The sequence below is a fragment of the Carassius carassius genome, chromosome 36, assembly GCF_963082965.1.
Source record: "Carassius carassius chromosome 36, fCarCar2.1, whole genome shotgun sequence".
Taxonomy (NCBI): Eukaryota; Metazoa; Chordata; class Actinopteri; order Cypriniformes; family Cyprinidae; genus Carassius; species Carassius carassius.
In genome coordinates this window covers 27796200-27817588 of record NC_081790.1, presented here as the reverse complement: position 1 = coordinate 27817588, position 21389 = coordinate 27796200, and the positions used below count along the sequence as shown (strand labels likewise).

Genomic DNA, 21389 nt, shown 5'->3' with positions numbered 1-21389 from the left:
ATTTCTAGCCTTTTACCGCGTGCAGTGTGAACGCTCTGATCCGTCAACATGGGCTCGGAAAAAAGACTCATCACAGACACCAGTCTGTTCTGTTCCCGCGCTAGGCGCTTCATTCTGATTGGATCGGATAGCATACTGCAGGAGGTCAGGGCCGCGGAAAATCGTGCTATGAAGCGATTTAGAAATCGCGCAGGCTCAAATCGTTATTTTATGACGATTTCTATTAATTAATTGAACTGGCAATGAACAGAAAATAACTCGGACTGGCACCGCTCAGCAAAACGGGAAAACCAGATCCAGGCAGAGCTAGGCAGCGGGTAGACATGTTGACAGCATTTATGCATGTTTGAATTTGTTGTTCTGTAGTATATGCAGCAAAAATATCTAAGATAAATTGGTGGTTTATTCTTAAACCAATCAGCAAGCTCGAATAGGGGAAGCATAGTTACAGTTTAATATTTATTTTTTTGTTATTTAATTATATGAAATATTTCATATTTATATTTAGGTTGAAAACCACTGTGTTAATGGGTCGCACATACGGGTTCTTTTATAATTATTACAATAATTCATGACATCATGATGACTTTTCATTATAGTTAGAATATACAGAGACTAATTGAGTTCAGTTATGAAAATGCTAAAACGGTCTTTAAGGGGTAAAGTTATGGTGTTGTAAACGTAAATAACTTTTTTTCATTTACTTTATTAATTTAGCATGGAGTTTGCATATTTTTGTTATATGTCAGGCTTTTATGGCTCATATATTAGTCTTTTATTCTGAAAATATGGAGAGTAAAAAAATTAAAAAGCAAAAATATGCAAATTGGTGCAGATGCTGACATTTATATTTAGATTTAAAAGTGATTAAATTCTAGTTGCTTTTAATGTGATTCAATGAGTCCTCTATGAAATTATGGCAGATACATGAAATTAAATTTGTCACTATATCTCAAATAAATTGCCATAGTAAGATGATATTTAATGCTTAGTTGGATGATCAAAACAAAGCAATGCAATATAAAGATGACAGAGAAGAACAAATTCCTGAGAGAAAACATTCCTCAAAAACCTGATGATCATATCTGTATGAACGGCATCTGAAACATGTAATAATTCTGAACCTTTATAGAGCAAACACAAAAACGGAGGAAAAAAAAGTCACACTGAAATATCATAATTTAAATCTTTATTTGCCACACCAAACAAAAACGTATCTGTAACAGTTAAAGTCCAAAAATGAAGAGAACAGCATCTATATGATACAACCTAGAAAGATTTCTGTCTGGCGTCTTAAATTTACAAAAGCTCTGGTGAAGAAATGTACAAAACCTACAGCTTCTGCATCTAGATTTCTATAAAGAAATATACAAATCCACTAAACACCTTTATTGCTCTAAAATCTTCCAGCAGTCTGGCAACATGTGTGAAACTTCGTTTTAAAGCTGTTTGAGAAGACAATAACATCATACATAAAAAAGTGAGATTTAGGCACAATGGGATGCAACGTTGGCACAGTCTCTCCGAGCCAACAGGAGCAAATATGAGCTCCACACCAGCAATGGCACCCTCGAGTTTCTTTACAAGCTTGGGAAAAATAAAATAAATCCCTTGCATGAAAGAAATTAGCATTGAGATTGAATTCTATACTGCTGCCTATCATGGACTGTCATTTCGGGTAGCTTAAATGCATCAGTTTGTGTAGAAATTCCCCCAACGCTTACAGAAGCAGGCTGCCTTTAGATCTACTCAAAGAAAGTGTTTATTAAAACACAAAACAAGTGCATATTTCCTTCAAAAATACAGTATAATTCTACCCTTGTATTAAAAAAACAGCTAAAAAAAAGACACTATAAAAAAAGAGGGTGTTACTGAGAAATTAAATATTTTGCTACAGTCCCGTGTACTAAAAGGTCTATGAATTTAAAACAAATTATCTTGCCAATTAAAAAAAAAAAAAAAAGTCAAACTACAAAAGTGAAAAGGATAAAACTGAAATTCCCTATTGTAATGGGCCAGAAGTGGAGGTAGCTTTTGCACAGCAAAATTCCTCTGGTTTTCCTAGCAGTTTCAATTTGATCGATCTTCATTAACAAGGAGCTCTTTCTTTTTCTGATTGCTTGAATGAGGTATTTCTATTCATTTTGACTGATATGATATGCATGTGATCCCATACAGCAGTTCTGCAATGCTACAGTTAACAGTGTGTCGAGAGAAACTAAGAAATCCCAAACCAAGACGAAGAAAAAGAAACTGTTAAACGTGTATATTATTGATCATAGTTTAAAATAAAGTAATGGATTGGGACATCAAATACATAAATATATGCAAACCTAATGCGCTGTAACGCAGATCTACTTGACCGGTAAGGATATTTTTTTGTGTCTTTTAAAGTAAAATGTGGAATAAAATAACAGTGTAACATCCTTGGGCACCAGCAGAAGACTAATAGAAAAGCATGTGGCAAAATTGTATAAATACAGTTGAACACACACTATATATATCCATTCTTTGGGACAAAAAAAAGAAAGAAGAAGAATTCCTTTTGGTTATGATAAGATAGTGTGTGTGCGACCACGCGTTCCTCTCGTCTCTGTACACGTGTGAGTGTGTTAAGGTGCAGTCATCAGGGCTGACAGCAGAAGGAGGGCGTTTCTCAATGCAGCACTAACTCATAGAGAACCTACAGAGGAGAGATGAGGAGAAACATCTGATCATGATAACTGAGAAACCACACAGATATCTGATCAGCATTACTCATGGAGCATGCAGGCAACACTACTGGCCAGATTTGAGCACACACACCTGAAACAGGGCATTGCATCACTTGCTCACCAGGGAATCCTATAAGAAGTGAATGGGTGCCGTCAGAATGGGAGTCCAAACAGCTGATAAAAACATCACAATAATCCACAAATGATGCATATCACTCCAGTCCATCAGTTAATGTCTTGTGAAGCCAACAGCTGTGTTTGTAAGAAACAAATCTATCATTAAGGTGTATAATCTTCGAAAACATCACTTCTGGCCAAAATACGAGTCCGGTTTGGATAACGCTTTCTTCAGAGAAAAAGTCCATCTCCTGTTGTCTCTCACTTCAAAATCAAACCATGTATTTGTTTAGAGCTGTTTTGGCTTTGTAAACGTTGCTTGATCTGTGGAGATTTCTCCTGATTCAGAACTAATTTCCATTTTTTTTTCACTGGAGAAAGCATCATTATGGATCATTGATTCATATTAAGCTGGAAGCAATGGTTTCAAGTTCAAACTTTAAACTGATGGATGTGTTTCTTAGAAAATTCTAGCTTTTCTCTTCTGGTGTGGATTATGGTGATGTTTTTATCAGCATTTTGGACTCTCATTCTGACGGCACCCATTCACTGCAGAGCATCCATTGGTTGAACTAGTAATGCCATGCTACATTTCTCCAAATCTGATGTAGAAACAAACTCATCCTAATCTTGGATGGACTGAGGGTGAGTACATTTGAAGCAAACTATTTCTTTAAGAGATCTTAGTAAATAAAATATTAATCTACATGCATTAAAAGCAGAATAGTGCAATAAGATATACTTGAAGTGGTGTATTGCAGAACAATTTAAAAACAAATCTATATGTATATCTCAGTAATAATGGTTTTGATGATGTATCAGTCAAGTGCTTCTAATGTCACTGCGACAGAACTGTACACAAACACTAGTCTGTAAAGGGTTCCCGCTGTCAGAAACATGTCAGGAGTGTGTCTGACCTCTGCACCCTCTCCAGGATGTGGCTGATCATCCGGTCTGTGACTCCAGGACAGATGTCTTCAGCCACATGCAGGCTCTTCTCCAGCTGCTCCAGGACTCTCGTCGTGTCATCGTCACTGTGCTGTGATTTCAGCTACAACACAAAGGCCACACCGACCCGTGTTCTGTTATACAGTCAACAATCCCACTTTTGTTTTCATAACTACATAACTAGACTGATCTCAGGTCACATGATGATTCTGAGAGGCAGACAGAATCAGTCCGAAGGGATTTATACATCATCCGAATAAATCATCTTTCCATTCACGTATGGTTTGTTAAGATCGGATAATATTAGGCTGAAATACAACTATTTGAAAATCTGGAATCTGAGGGTGCATAAAAATCTGAATATTGAAAAAATCATCTTTAAAGTTGTCCAAGTTCTTGTCAATGCATATCACTAATCAAAAATTAAGTTTTGATATATTTACAGTAGGAAATGTACAAAATATCTTCATGGAACATGATCTTTACTTAATATCTTAATGATTTTTGGCATTAAAGAAAAATGTATAATTTTAACCCATACAGTGTATTGTTGGCTATTTTTACAAATATACCCCAGCGTCACATATGAGAAGACTTACCTCTGAGAAAACAGGAGCCATGACGGTGGTTAAACTGCTCGACTTCTTCTGCAGTTCCCCGTCCTGAAGAGGAGAGATCAAAGTCACGCGCTCTGTTCTCAATAATCAGTTACTAAATCAATATCATCAGATCATCATCCAGGACTCACCAGTCCATTGGGCTGCGTCTTTTCCGGCTTCTTCTTCTTCCGGACGGTGGTGAAGGACCACTCAGGAGACGAGTCGCTGTCCTTGCTGCTGGGCTCCCTGTGGGACACACAGTAACAATCCACTCACATCTTCACTTTTGATAAAAAAGTAATTTTTTCACTCCAATGGAAAGAGATGACACTTGGTGACTTCTGTCATATTAGCTATGTGAATGCACAAAAAATCATGAGCATTATTTGAATGTTAAAGGATACAAAAAAAAAAAAAAAACATAAAATAGCTCAAATATTTTTTATATATACTGCATAGTATCATAAAATCCCCCCAAATGTACTAAATATATATACATATATATATAGAACAAAAACCGTGAAGGTATGAAGTTTGATCCATAAATGAAGAGGCCCGAGGGTTAATCTTTCTCTGGTGTAAAATCCTTGAAACGCTGCTGCACAGAACAGTTTTGAAGCACTCATGTATGTGATTATTATTTATAATTTATTGATTACAATTTGAGCTTGAGCTGCAAGAGCAGAACAACATTGTTTGTATAATATCAATATAAACAACATAATTTTTTTTTAAATATAAAATGTTTAATTTTTCACTTTCGTGACAAAACTAACAGACATTTTAATGTGAGCAAAACTGACAAATAGTGTCATGAAAATTTTATTTCCGATAAAACACAGTCTAAATAAAATTTTTTATAAAAACTATATCTTGAGAACCTAGGCTGAATCTTTTGATTTTATAACTTCATGCACTTTAATTGAACATAAACTGCTTCTCTGTTAGACGGTTTGGCTTAGAGTAAATCATTGCGCCCTCTTGTGGACTACGGTTTTAAAATCTGGTATTCACTGATATTTTAGGGAGTATTTAGGACAGAGGTTTTCAACTCTTGCCTCTGAGGTCCACTTTCTGGAGAGTTTAGCTCCAACCCCAGTCAAACACAGCTGAACAAGCTCATCAGGATCACTAGACAGCTACGATCAGGTGTGTTTGATTAGAGATGGAGCTAAACTCTGCAGGACAGAGTTGAGAACCTCTGATTGTGTAAATGCATTTGTGTGCTCGCTGCATGCTTACGAGTCAGAGTCAGAACTCGATTCTCCATCGCTGTGACCCTCGGCTTTCCAGCGCTTCAGCCGGTCAATGAGCTCGGAGAGGTAGGACGTCTTCTTGGCATGTTTCATGATGAATTTGTGCTTCAGGAGTTCCTTTGCTGTTGGCCTCTGTGAAAAGTAGATAATGACATTTTATTATCTTTATCACTTTACAAACACATCAGCACAAGTTAGCGCTGCTCAGTTTAACGGTGCACCGGTCGTATAATCAAAATACTTTTAAAAACGGCACATTACTAAATACTGAAAGTCACTCGTGGAACAATATGTGCAGCTCAGATGTGGCACTGGCATTTCCCTTAATGCACTCTTAAATTCATTTCCATTCTACCAAAATAAAAGCGTTCTTTCTTTCCCTGTTTAAAATATACATCATGTTTTATGGCAAATTCTTACATTTAATCAAAATCAATCAGAATAGTAAGACACTATAGGCTTTTACCAATCGAACGGAATCAGTATTAAAAACAAAAAAAAAACATTTTTGCACTGCAGAAGTTGCACAGAATATGCATCTAAAGCAGCATTTAGATGTACATAATTACAATTGCATATGTAATTAAAAAAATGAAATTATACATTCAGGAACAAAACAAGTTGCGTCTTCATTTGGAATAATTTTCTTTGGCGACAGAGCAAAAACACAATATTGACAATATTCTGGAAAAACAGTACTCTTGCTTGTGTGATGTTCCTAAACTGTAAAGGGGCATTTTTGTCCCCACATACTGAAACTTTAGTGACAAGCCTAGTATAAGTACAGCATTCCTACATGAGAAACCAATGCTTGAGCTGTGCTTACAAATGTAGGGTCTTTGTTGAGACAGGAGTCCACAAACTCTCTGAAAGTCTTGGAGAAGTCTCCGTTGAGGGTGGGCGGTGTGTTCTTGGGGATGTGGAAGAGCACTCTCATGGGGTGCATGTCTGAGTTTGGGGGCTCACCTTTGGCCAGCTCAATGGCAGTGATCCCAAGAGACCAAATATCAGCCTGAGAGCAAAACAAACACCTTCACAAACTGAACACATATCGAGCTTGACATGGCAGAATTATTTTCAGAATCAACCAAACACAAAAAATAAATAAATAAAGAGCAAAACATTGGTTTAATTATGTGATGCACCCAAAGTTCAGCAACCAAAATATTCCACCAAAACAGCAATTTTCAGGGTTAAAAACACAGACCAATGTTTTTAATTTTTACTTAACGAGACAATTCACCCCAAAATGTAAGTCCTGAGACACGGGTTGTTTCCAAACCTGTATACGTTTCTTCCCTCTGTTGAACATAAAATATATTTTGAAGAATGTTAGTCAACAAACAGTTGACGGTAGCCATTGACTTCCTCCGTATGGAGAAGAAAAAAACAAAACAATGCCATGGAAGTCGATGGGGACCAGACATTGTTTGGTTACCAACATTCCTCAAAATATATTTTTATGTTGAACAGAATAAAGAAAATCATACGGATTTAGAACAACTTGAGGGTAAGGAAATTAACCTTGTGACAATACATTTTATGAACTCCTAATTACAAACTCCTTACTGTATAAGCATGTAAGTAATAAAGATTTAATGATTTGTGGGGATGTGGTGATAATACATCATGAAACTTAATACAATTTTGACATAAATGAATATATGCGCTGATAGCCCAGTGGGCAGTGTGTCGGTATATAACACCTTTACATTACAAGCGTCCCGAGTTTGAACCCCAGTTCGAGGACTTTCATATTTTAATAAAGGTAAAAAACATAGGCTGATTAAAAGTTTCTTTATTACAGTCCTGTACAATAACAAATGGACCAATATTTTTGAGACTATAGTGGATGTATAGTTAGTCCCAATAGTCAGACAGCAACAAGAACAAATTTAACTAAAGATGTTAATTAATCGATAATTATGTAAACATTAATCTTATTAATGAATAAATTTGAGCACAAATATGTCCAGTTATCCTGCAAGCACATGATAAAAACACTGCATATATAATAATCTAAAGACGTAAGTGCTGGAGTGTTGTCTTTTACATTAAGATTGTGCACTACAAACAATAAGACTGCTTGCTTTTTTTTTTAAATATCTAAAGAGATGCATTGTTCCGGTCCTTGATTCTGATTGGCTCTGCCACGTTTGAAGTGATTCTAAATTACTGTTCAAACACACAAACCTTTGTTTACTTCTGTGTGTTGCTCGGCAACCACTTTGTTACAACCACAACTGTTTCTGAGGAGCTGCATTGTTTGGTGCTGTTGTTACATTGTTTTTATTAATATCATTACACTTCATTTACTCAGTTGTATTTTGTGAAACCGTACTACATATACGGAATAACCATTTTATTAAAGCAATAAGCCCTGTAAAGCCATAGTTTATGGTGAATTTATAACAGTTAAGCGGCGTTGTTCGGCAGAGCAAAAAATAAAACTCCTCATGAGCCTGCTCTACACAGAAAACAACAATATAATTCTGGAAGTGTTAACTTTCATATTGTTGAGATAATACACCAGCAGTCTGGTGTACAAAGTGTTTAAAGGCCTTTCCACTCTGAGGACGAGAGAGCGAAACGAATATTGGATGCGTAGGACTAAAACAACAGGCTGCGAACATGCAAATGTGTTGTTTTCGAACCAGTCCGACAAATCTTTTCCATCCAATAAGATTTGAGCATTACATCACATGGCCACTATTGTTACCCAAAAGGTCAATGTGGTAGCACTAAAAGCTCAGAAGACATTGAGCACGAGCGTAAAAACACCCAAGTAGAGGACTTTCAACCAATATAAAACGAATATGGATGTCGAGATGTTGTTCGTCGACGATTCGTTTGAAACGGCCTTAAGGTGCGAATGTATTTCGAGGGACATACCTTCGAGTCGTAGGCAGACTGCTGTATGACCTCGGGAGCCATCCAGAAGGGTGTACCTACAAACGTCTCTCTCTTGATCTGCGTGTCTGTCAGCTGTCCCGCCACACCGAAGTCTGCCAGCTTCACCTCTCCAGACTCAGACAACAACACGTTGGCAGCTGGAAGCGTGTAAAACAAGAGACCAACAGACACCACAGCTTTTACTATTACTCAAACAAACAAAAACTGATTCATATTTCCATTTCATGATGTATTACGTCTTCATAGTAGGAACAAGAGAGACACTGTAGTCAAGGGATCGTTTCAACATCTTTGCAACATGTTTCATTGTTCTTAGGTTCCTTTTGACTGCAATCACCCACAGTACATTAACATTTTAAACACTCTGTTTGTACGTCCCCCAATATTTAATGGATACATTCATGAATCAATACATTTCTGACCACTTGTTTACTTAATCTTTCTAACATGGCAACCACACAGAGAAAGCGCTGATGAGCTGAATACACTGGCAAACATGTGAGCTGGAGTTTCTCAATCTCTATTAAGATATCCAGCTCAAATGAAAGTGTGATGAAAACTAGGGCTGCACGATGTGTCGTTTAATCATCGATATCGTAATGTGTTTTTAAGTCCTGTCAGTTTAACAGGGCACATATAAGAATGAGCAGAGAGAGAGAGAGTGAAAGACAGATTTTGATTCGCGAACTAATGATTCCTTTGAACCGATTCAATTTAATGAATGGTTTAAACAACTGACCTGTCCAACACTGAACTCACGAGACGTCTGAATTGGTGTATAAAAAAAACTAACACTTTACAATAATGTTCTATTTATTAAACTATTTATCTACATTATTTAACATTTACTATTACTAAACTGCACTTCTACAACATTGTTAATTTCAACATTTAGGCTATAGCCATTGTTTAAATCAAAAGTTGTACAGTATTTGTTAACAGTTAATGCACTGTGAAGTAACATTACCAAACAATGAACAACTGTGTTTTTATAAACCAAGATAAACAAAGATTAATATAGTAACAAAAGTATTGCTCGGGGTAAGTTCATGTTAGTTAATATGTTAACAATTCAAACCATATCCTAAAGCTACAAACAAATAATTTACTCTAATTTAAATAATACTCTGATGTTTAAATCATTTAAAATGAGAATGTAAATGTGCTCACCCCATTTAGTTTGTAAGAAAAAAATAGATTAGATTTCATATCGCAATATATATCACAGAAAAATAAAATAATCGCAATGTCTCTTTTTCCCAATATCATGCAGCCCTAATGAAGACTGTTTTCTTTCACATGGCTATTTTGTGCTGTTTGCTGCATGATCAAACTAAAAAACAATAATCGTGTTTAATCGTGAATATATTTGAGCAAAATAATTGATATATCATTATCCTGCAGCCGTAGTTTTAAGGGTGTTCACTTAGAAAACATTAACACTACTAATTACACTACAATAAAATATACACTGCTGTTCAAGTTTGGGATCAGTACGATTTTTTATGTTTTTTTAAGTGACTTCTGCTCATCAAGGCTGCATTTATTTAATCAAAAATACAGAGAAAATAGCAAAATTGTGAAATATACTTCTTATAATTTAAATTAACAGTTTTCTATTTTAATATACTTTAAAATATGATTTATTCCTGTGATCAAAGCTATATTTTCAGCAATATTACTCCAGTCTGATCCTTCAGAAATCATTCTAATTTACTGATTTATTATCAATGTTGGACAGTTGTGCTGCTTCATATTATATTAAAAACTTCATATTTTTAAAGGGTTTTTAAAATAGAAACCCTCTAACCACCCACACTACCATTTAAAAGTCTGATTTCAGCAAATTTTCTCTTTTTTTTTTAAAGAAATTAATACTTTACATCACAGACTTAAATTGAAACAGTATTAAACTGATAAAAAGTACAAGTCAAGACTTTTATTGCTAGAAAATATTTATATTTTAAATAAATACTGTTCTTTTAAACTTTTTATTCATCAAACGATCATGAAAAATGCATCAGAGGTTCCAAGAAAAATAAAAAGTTTCCACACTGAAAAAAGAAGGAAAAAATAGAATTTTAGAATTTCTGAAGGGTCATGTGACACTGAAGACTGAAGTAATGATGCTAAAAATTCAGCTTTGTCTTAAATTCTTCATTTTCAAATGTTCAAACACCCAACTCAAGGTTTTAAGATGTAAAACCCTTGGTGAAATGCTGTAAACTTCAATTGGAAATTATGTGAATATTACTAGTCAAAAATTTTGAAACCTTGTTTTAATGTAAGAAAGAAATACATTATCACTTTTAAAAATCTAAAATGTTACTTTTAACAAAAATTAAAAATCACAAGTTTGAGGTTGAGCTCCAGTCCTTTCAAAAAACTAAACAAAAATAATAATAATAACAACAACACAAAACCATCAAAGACACAACACCAATCAGTGCAGTTATTTGCAGACCGACCATCCGGGATCTACCTCACCCTGCATAGTTCTCACAAGTGGAAAAACAAACAGCAGTGGAAAAACAAAGACGACACACCCACTCATCCAAGCAGACACAAATATTCCTCTGCGAACACACCTTTTATGTCCCTGTGGATTTTCTTCTCACAGTGCAGGTAGTCCAAACCTTTCAAAATCTCTTTCAGCATGGTCGCTATCTGGCATTCGTCAAAGGGTCCGGCTCTCAGCTGCACACACACACACACACACACACACTCATAAACACAAAAAGGATGAGGGTGTATGGCTCATGATCACTCGCAGATAAAGTCAAAGCACTTACCAGATCCAGAGCCGAACCTCCTCCCAGATATTCCATTATGATCCATAGTTTACTACCCTAAAAGAAAAACAAGACATTTAGATATGAACTTGGGAAAGCACTGAAAAATCTAAATTATGACCCACTGTGAGTCAACTCAAAAGTGAGTTTCGTAATGCATCTTTTTGTGTGACTTTTGTTTTTGGTACAGGAAAAACTGGCAAGCATGATATCTGATGAATATGATATGACATTTTATGAGATAAGCAACTATAATGGGATTATGAAATATGTCAGAGGAGTGAATGTGAGATCACTGGCAATCAGTCACTTATTAGTTGACACAGAGTTTGGGCTTTTGACTTTATTTTTTATTGACTTGTCCTTCTGCTTTCAGACTGTAGACCAAAAACTGTTGTTGTTGAAATTATAATGCATGTCCGTATTTGAAAGCTTTCTCATGCACAATGTATAGCATACCCTATATTTATGCTTTTTTTATGTTTTTATTCAGCCTTCAATTTGGATGAGACCACTGGCAAAGATATGGTATTTTCTTAAGAAAACTGCTTTTTTATTCAATTAAACTAAGAAATAATCAAGCTAGCAGAATAATTAGTAGCAGCAGCCTTCCCTAAATATTACAAAACACAAACCTCTTAAAACAAGAGCATGTAGCCTTAAAATATTGAAACATTAAAGGTTCACCCAAAACTGAAAATGCTTTCACCTTCATATAATGCTAAATTTGTCTGGCTTGCTTTCTGACTAACCTCAAACCTCAGTATTGTTGTTTCATATTTTAATTTTGATTAAAATTGTGTTTGACACTGATTTTTAAAAGCTCACGGTAAATATGCTCAAGTGCAAAATACAGCTAAACCCAACATGCACAGCAGTAACCTCTCCAAACATCACATTATATTGAGAACACTGCTGTTATAGAATGCAATATAATCAAATAATATTTTTTTGTTGTGTATGCATTGGATATGTATATCTCATATAGGATGCTGTCTGGTTGAGTTAATTAACCGGCTACAAAAGCAATTCAATTACAGGCAATGGCCAACATTACTGACTATAATTGGATTATCTAAAACAATAACATTCCATTTAAATGTCCCTTTTCAAAAACACAGATACTCTTCATGGCTAAAAAACATGCAGCAATGTCTGGAAGAGCTTGATATGCAAGATGTCCAGTGTGCCGAGCTGTCATATGCATAACACTATCATGAGACGCTACTGCAATAATACAATGTTGTGAATTCTTTGTGTTTAGTTGCATGTGTTTTAGAGCATTGTTATGAAAAGCGTGCATTCACATCAGGAGTTACACATTCTGACTAGAACATCACTTAGCTCAAGTTCACTTGTGCATTTACAGCATTTGTGTAGACAGATTATAATATATTTCTCCTGTGCATGTATGTATTAATCTAATAGAGGATGAAGACTGGATCATCTCATACAATCATTCCTTGGAGATCCTTCTTATTGTAAAACACTGATGATGCATTAATCAAAAACCTAGCAGTGTTATTTTTCTCACTATATTGTCATCAACAGTATGTTTTAATTAAAATCTTCTCATTATGACCTATGTTTTACCTGTTTTACTGACCCATCAAGTCCTCGAAAGGATAAAAATGCCCATCCCAAAATAGTTATTATTCTTACATGCACTTTGCTTTGCTTAACTAAGCTTGTGTTCACTTAAGGTTTTACTTCTTATGGTCAAATCTTAATTTTTACCAGCACCACCAGTATTTAATAACACTATAACAGTAATAATTTGTCACTATAATTGTGATATGAAACGTAAATCTCTAATATAGTTATGTGGATGTTATAGGAAGAAAACAAGGCATTGTTACTTTACATTTGGTGACTTTATTCAACTTCTGAAGTATTTCTGTCCTGAATACTAGCATCGAGACCTACCTACAAAACTAAACACTTTTTATTTAATTTCTATCTTTGTTCTGATGTATTTGTTTGTGCTATTGTAGTAACATTTGTTTGTCTGTTCTTATTTTACGACTGACTATTTACTTGTTTCCAACAATTTTGAAACGCTGGTGGTGTAACTTTATTAAACAGGTCAAAAAAAAAATCTGATCACCACAAAATTTGCATTTAAATGTGTGTGTACACAATTTTCCTCAAACAATGCGTTTCATTGTTTCTTTCTTTTTAAATGTGCCAAGTGCAAGTCTTACAATACTGAAGATGTTTTAGCAACACAGACAGTATGACACACACTCGGGGGCTCGTTAATTAATATTCTCCCAGTGTCTTGTTCTGTTAATGTGGTAGTATCACATGGATGGGAATATGCATATGGAAATGATATGCATATAAGGTAATGCATAGTGAAACTAGGCAGTGCAGGCACCATATAGACTATGGTAATTTTGGGGAGGAAACCGAATGAAGAAAGGGCTTGTGCATGTATAAACAATTTTTTACTTTATAAAAAATTAAAGGGAACACTGTGCACACATGCGGTTTTATCGGAAAACTGTGTATGCAAAATCTACTTAATGTCCATTATGCACACTTTTAGTATGTAATCTGCATCTTTTATACACAAGGCCCCTGCTCTTTATTTTTTACTTTATACTTAACCGTGATGCAGACTTGTCATCATTTGTTGGAAACAAACACTGACCATCGATGCACACAGACACACAAAGCACACGTTCTGTCTGGCAGCCGTCCAGAAATACAGGTATTGTGACATAGCACAAAGGGTTTGGCCATGAGTCACCAATGGCATCAAATCTTTACGAACAGCTTCTGAACTGCCCATTAAAATATATCCTCGGCCCTCTTTTGTATTTATTTTACTCCAAAGGCAACCATGGGTTCTGTGCATGTACTAGTGTTACAAACAATGCTCAGCACTATGTTGCTGTGATAATATTATGCTACACATGCCTCAAAAAACCTGAGGCTGGGAACAGAGAACCAGTGCTTATCTAGTATCTTACAAACTTGTGAAACTAATCCATTTTTTGTTGTTGAAGAAAATCAAAACCTAATCTATTTAACCCTTGAATTAATTCCTATCCGATGATAAAGAACGTGCCAGCAGTACTTTTCTGTGTTGAATTCTATTCTCGATTCCATTTTAATGGTTTAATTAAACTGTAATCATTTAAAAGTATGTCTAGCCAAGTATTTTCATAAAAAATAATAATAAAATAATAATAATTATTCTTTTTTTTTTTTTTTTTAACAATAAGAGGGGCTCTTGAAAAGTGTTTCCCCCAAATTCTGTGTCCATTGTATGTCTTTTTTTTCAGGGTTAAAGATTTCATAAAAATGTAAAATCAAACTAGTGGTAATCAAATGAATTCATAAAACTAGAACCATTCAATCTTTTAAAGTGAATAAAAACAATTTACAACAAAACGCTGTATTTCTATTATTCATCAACTTGGTGTAATAGAGGCTTACTATATAAATTAAAACATTGTATTATTATTATGTCTTAAACAGAACTTTTATTTTGGCGAGTTGTCGTGATACAATAAGACTATCTATATCCAAGTTTTTGAAAGAGTGCAGAACTCTGCAATCTTGTACTGAACTGAACAGAAAATGAAGAGAGCTTTATAACAACCCATTCACAATTTGCTATCTTGAATTTTTCCAAAGCTGCATTCAGCAGTTTCAGAAGTGACATCTGTATATTTAAATGCAAAGACTGATATAGTGATCAGAGCAACAGATGAGACAAAAACATGACTTTTTACAACAATGCTTACTTAAAAAAAACATTTGAAGCCTACATGATGTTTTAATACATGCTGTCAGTAATAATTAACATATTTAATCAATTTATTAAAAGAGTTCCAATAGTTTTTGCTATAATAATAACAAAGGCATACTGTTATTGGCACCCACTACTGAAACTGTTATTATGACAGAGCTGATGTGTGGAAAAACTCAAACTCAGTCCATACCTTTAGGTAAGAGCCATAGTATTTGGTGACATGAGGACTGTCACACTGGCTGAGTACGGTGATCTCCTGCTGGATGTCTTCGATCTCATCTTCTGCCTCTTCGAGATCGATGGTCTTGATGGCTACTACGTTCTGAGTGCGGCGGTCGATGCCTTTGAACACCTCACCGAACGAGCCCTTCCCGATCCGCTCCAGTTTAGTGAACAACTCCTCAGGGTCTGTTCGGCTGTTCTGGAATACACAAGTTAGAGTTATTCTGAGTTGACTAGATTAGGTAGTCAACTGGTTAAGACAACTGACATAAAATCTCTCATATTCAACACTAAAAGACCTCTCGATCTCTTTATAAACCTTGTGTGCACCAAAAACATTCACAGTCGCTTGATTGTTTTCCTTTGGATTTACAAAAGGCTCAACAAGGAACAATGAAGATCAAAGACTAGTATTCGTAAGTGTTTACATCAGAGAGAATGCCAATGGCACATTGGGTTAATCAATAATATTCCAAGAAACCTTTGGGAGGGGAGCTCTACGAATGAATATGCACAGCTGTTTAACTGGTATCAGTTACCCATTGCAGATACAGTTATTTCACCACATGCAACACTGAGTTTTTAGTCTGTTTATTAGATATAAAAAGTCTGCATGAAATCAAAACAGTTATTTATGGGAGTTGGGGAGGGATAGATCCTCTCTTCTATGATTCTGAACATTTCAGCTGTTTTTGTGCATATGTTCAAGGGCACTTTTATGCACTAGAGAGCCATTTCCTGCCTGCTGTCAATTACACACACACACAAAGTTGAATGAGAATATAAAACACGCATAATGTTTCATGGTTGAAGCAAAATACAATAGCAATTACAAGCTTCACTGAACAGGATTTGTGCGGTGAGAAACGTGCACTTTGCATGACCCTCATCGGTTTTCAGTTTTTCTCTTCCAAATGCTCTACAAAGCCATCATTTGCAATGTAACAAATGTGATAACGAAACTATTGACAGGTGGCTGTTTTCAAACACTTCCCTTAACAGCACTTGAATTCCACCATCAAAGCGAGTCTGAAGTCGTTGACTCAATAGTCTTACACAGTGAAATCCATATTCACAATATATAGAGAAGGGAGTAAATTTCAGGCTCGCTATCAAAGCATTATGAGAAACCTAGAAAACGGTATTAACGGTGTTTAATTCAGTCTGACTAGTCCTTGACTGCATGAAGATTGGAGAATCTAGCTCACTTAGTGAAACTGAAGCTTCATGAAACTTGAATCAATGTATTTATCTTAACTTTCCTATAAAACCTTTTCCTATAACCCTTGTGCATCCTTAGAGACATTTTTGCCTTTTTTTCTGATTTTGGCTGTTAATGCAAACAGCATACATTTTGTAAAAAATAAATAAAAAATTAATAAATATAATATTTTATTGGAATGTAAATGTTTTACCATAATTTCCTTTCATAAATCTATTTTACACTGGGCACAAAAATAAAAATTGCACTCAGAAAAAATGTTTCCACTGACACCCATTAAAATAGTAAAATTATTTAACACTAGGACCATTTAAGCATTAAATCATGCATCCTTTGTTAATAGCTTCTTATTCTGCTGGTGAGCCTTCAAAACGTATTTATTTTTACCATTTTCCACCTGATAGTACCTACCTATGGAGCAAATACTCTTTTTCTTACTTTTCCAGTCATTTTTAAGTCTTCCAAAAACATGCACATTGAGATATCGTCTGCCACCAAATATGAAAGAATATGAAAACATGGCCTTCGGTTATATCTCTCACCCCAAATACTGCATTTACGACATGTTTGGTAATTGTTGGTTAACCTTTTTTAACTGGTTGGAACCGAATTCACCAAAATTTGCATCCATAATTGCGGTCTACCAAATATTCTATGAATACCATGCTTTTTTTTTTGCTTGAATTGCAAATTCAGATCATGTGCATTGATAGGTTTTGAAGTAAAATATTTTATTTAAACATTGAACATGGCTTGTATAGTTAGATTTCACATCCAATTAGACAAGTTTTGGGCATCTCTGATGCGGTTTAGATGAACCATATCCTGCTCCACCATCTGCGTCCGTCTGATAAACCGCTGTGCACAGACATGACCAGGCTATCTGTATGTTAACAAGCTTGCAAAGAGGGTGTGTACGTACCCCACAAGATTTATCAGCTGGATGCATTTCCTCCACTGTGCAAACACATGAACCGACAACAAAGAGGCACATCTCAGGGGCTGTGGAAATGCATTTGGGGAAACACACCATGTGCACACAAGGGTACGAGCTACATGACACAAGCAGCTTTCATCGAGTGTCTTCTGACTTCTCCTCTTTCACTGTACCTGACTGGGGTGTTAACCACGGGAAACCAGCGCCCGAAACACCACACCCAGACACTACGCCTGAGAACGACACTCCTTCATACTTCTGGAGCTACAACACATCACTTCTATCAATGGACAATTGTATCGCCTATTTAGAGTGACTGCACTTTAAACCCCAAAAACACTCACAAAATGAACATCAAAAAGGCGGCACAAGTGTAACATTAATGAGCAAAGTTACGCACCTGTTACCCATCTACAGTGCATAATGATTAACAATACCACCCAGATATCATAGAAGAGAAGTGTGTGTGTGTGTGTGTGTGTGTGTGTGTGTTATTCCAGGAAGGAGCACGTGCTTAGTTGTGGTGTTCTGGATCAGTGACCTTTCTGACCTCTGTTTGCTATCAAAAAAGAAACCGAGCTGAAGTTCTAAGGCACCAAACTCAGCGTCTGATTCCAGGCATCTACCGAGTGTGAAGTCAAGACAGCGGCCACAACACGGAACCACACTCACACTTCCTGTGCTGCAAGGAAGGCTGTCACACAAAAACGCTTAAACACTAGGATTACATCACTGTCCTAGATCACGGGCAGCAAAAGCAGACTCATTATGCTTTATAAAGAGAGATGGGAACAAGAGAGGGAGCGCTAGCACACCTTACACACAAATATCTGCTCCATCATTAGACCAGGAGCATGGAGATATCCAAATATAGACTGATCCGCTCATGGTGACTAATGCATCCATACAGATATACACAAATAAATATCAATTAATATGTCCAAACATAGTGGAAAACAGCTTAAGGAAATAATTAGAGATATGATGCATGTTGCTTAGAGGTGTTACTCATTTCTGAAACATATATAATGTAGCAATCATTTTAATATTTTCCATCTAGTAGTACCAAGAGTAGAAACTGTGGTGTTTTACTTAGCAACTTTCACTTTTTATTCCTATATATCAGAATGACATTAGATATATCATGTGCTCGAATTCAAATGTCCAGTAAACTATGAAATGCATTTTAATATTAAAAACAAAATCAATGTCTGTTTTGGATTACTTAACTTTGAGAATCTGACTTTTTTCATAATCTAGCATTGTGTCGCTGGAGCAGAAAAGAAGTCTTAAATTGCATGGGTCTATTTGTAGCAATAGCCAACAATACATTGTATGATTTTTCGTTTTTGCCAAAAATCATTATGATATTTAAGATCATGTTCCATTAAGATATTTAATGGAGACTTTAAAGGTGATATTTTGATTTTTCTTTGCACCCTCGGATTCCAGATTTTCAAATAATCAAATATTGCTCAATTCTAAGAAACCATACATCAATGGAAAGCTAATTTGAGATGATGTATAAACCACAAGGGTAAAAAAAAAAGACTGGTTTTGTGGTGCAGGCAGGGTCAAATTTGACAAAAATTTACAGCAGCTTTCGTCTTCCAACACAACCCATGATTTAACTTATAGATAGGAGCATGACATAACAAAAAGAGTATTAATATCAGATGATAATAACCAGTTAATCTAAGTTAATATCAGATGATAGCGCCATGGTCCTATAACATTCACCGTGGTAGTAGATAATCACCATATTATTGTACCATGGCACTTTAAATCTAAAAGAATACAGTGGTACGTGCAGACACACAAAAATAAATAAAACCTTGGCTTTTCTATAGTATAATTAAAAGTTTTTTACTTTTTTATTAGTGTTTATTTTAAAAAGTTATTAAAAAGTTGTTAAAGAACTGACATAAACGAGTGTAATGATTCAATATGGAGTAATGCAGGTTAGCCTATGATGATGATGATGATGATGAAGGCCTGGCTTCACCTTTCCACACAAACTCACCTGCATTCCAGGAACTTGAACGGATACCGGCGACTGAGCCATCTTCACCCGTCCACACACACACTACACCGCGAACAAACTCTCGGAGAGACCCTTAAAGAGTTCCTTTCCTCACACTACTGTGTGTTAAATTACATGTATTACTCTATTTACACTCTGTTCACACTGTTCGCGAAACTCGTCGCGACGCCAAACTCTTGAGCTAGCTGCGCTCTGCTAGCTTCAAAGTCGACACTCGGTAACCATGATTCATTCCTTTGTCAGGCGGACTTCTGGTGTTTTGTGTGAGATCCGGACGGTCGTCGGAGGCTTGTTACGCGGTTTCGGCGAGAGTTTGCGCGGAGTTTGTTCTTCAGGAGATCCTCTTTGACGCCATGACTCGCGCGGCGCTCGCGAAGCTCTGGGCGTTGGGTGGAGCACGCAGACGCTGCGTCACTGAAGCTGCTGCCACCATCAGGAGCTTCACCACACACTGCAATCTGTGACGTGATCCGGGTTCACTTGTCCAGTTCTGTTAAAACATATTACTACTACAGAAGGTTCAAACGATGCTCCAGAAGGAAAACCATGCATTAAGGGGTTGAAAACTTTTGAACAGAATGAAGATGTGCGGCCTCTACCCACTTTTCCAACAACTGTCTTAAATCATCTCTTCTAAAAATATATGTGATAAACTTTTATGCTCTCTCTCTCTAGTGCAAGATGTCCCCCTAAAGGACAGTGTGGATTTACTTTTAGATTTTTATAATTTTTAGATGTTTAAATGACAACTATTAAAAAAGTTTGAAATTCCCCATCAGATTCTAAAAATTAATAAATTTAATTTAAAAGACAATAGTCTTCAAGTTTGGACATTAACACAAACACCAGTCACTAGTCAGATAAATATAATTACACAGAAAACTTCACTTGACCACTGGATTTACAACTGAAGAGTAAGAGTAAACATTAATCTAAGATCCGCCTTTTCAGGTAGACAAGCTAAATATTTTAGTTTTTAGTTTTATTTTAATTTGTTATGATTTAAAATTATTTTAATTTATGATTAAAGTATTAGCTTTTCATTAAACTCCCCTGCAGTTCCTTTACGAACCAGTTTGGGAAACCTTGACATAATGTAATGTTTAACGCACTTCATGTTTGTTAATAACAATAAATGGAACATGTTTTCTTCTTCTTTGTATTTTTCTATCAAGGTGGTGCAAGATTATCCTGTTTAAATCAATGTGTTAAACAAGTTATCCAAAACTACTAGTCGGATTATATTACCTAAAATATGTAATTTCATGGATTACGTTACTAACTTTTGTTGTGTAATTTGGAATCAGTAACAGACTAAAATTTTTAAGCAACTTAAGCTCTGTTGATATTTATGTATTTAAAAAATATATATTCCATTTAAATTTTATTTTGCCAATTTAGTTGAATAATTGAATAACCAACGACAGAAAAACTGAATAGCACGATTGACAGCAGAAAGAGGTACAAGTTACTGAATAAACTGACCCGAAGTGTGAGTCTTAGCAAGCACCCATCATTCAAAAAGGAAACATTAATATAAGTGATACATATAAGACAACAAATAATTCCAAAAAGAAAAGGATTTGAAACGTGAAAAGACTCACACAGCTTTTGCATGACCATATTTTAATGTGAGGCACTGTCGAGAGCTACGGTGTGTCTTGCCTTTACAAAGAAATGGACACACTGGACATCGAGAGCGGTAAATGTGTACATGAAACCGTAATATTGGTCCACATCCACAAGAAAAAAGAACAATATTTCAATGGCTATTCACTCAGACCAGCTGAGAAAGTGAATGATGTAAATGTCTGCTAGCTATTGAACAAGAGGACAATATTTCATATTGTCTAGCATGA

At 35.6% G+C, this 21389-nt stretch overlaps 1 protein-coding gene across 1 annotated transcript; it reads right to left on the bottom strand.

Annotated features, from left to right (window-relative positions):
• Positions 1-1945: 1945 nt before the first annotated feature.
• LOC132117523 (serine/threonine-protein kinase 26-like) lies at positions 1946-20019 on the bottom strand. The gene is made up of 11 exons (XM_059526858.1): positions 19510-20019; positions 15296-15526; positions 11340-11396; positions 11136-11244; positions 8527-8684; positions 6461-6646; positions 5621-5766; positions 4528-4624; positions 4379-4441; positions 3749-3882; positions 1946-2683 (listed from the first exon to the last, which is right to left on the bottom strand). Exons 1-11 carry the CDS (start codon positions 19549-19551, stop codon positions 2668-2670), a joined length of 1239 nt encoding a protein of 412 aa, XP_059382841.1. The 5' UTR covers positions 19552-20019; the 3' UTR covers positions 1946-2667.
• Between the last annotated feature and the right edge of the window lie 1370 nt (positions 20020-21389).

Excerpts from the sequence above, each read along its gene's own strand:
- LOC132117523 (XM_059526858.1), bottom strand. The coding sequence starts at position 19,551 with ATGGCTCAGTCGCCGGTATCCGTTCAAGTTCCTGGAATGCAG. Across the intron at positions 15,527-19,509 it reads TTCAAGTTCCTGGAATGCAG|AACAGCCGAACAGACCCTGA; the intron begins GTGAGTTTGTGT and ends TGTGTATTCCAG. Across the intron at positions 3,883-4,378 it reads TGGCTCCTGTTTTCTCAGAG|CTGAAATCACAGCACAGTGA; the intron begins GTAAGTCTTCTC and ends TTTGTGTTGTAG.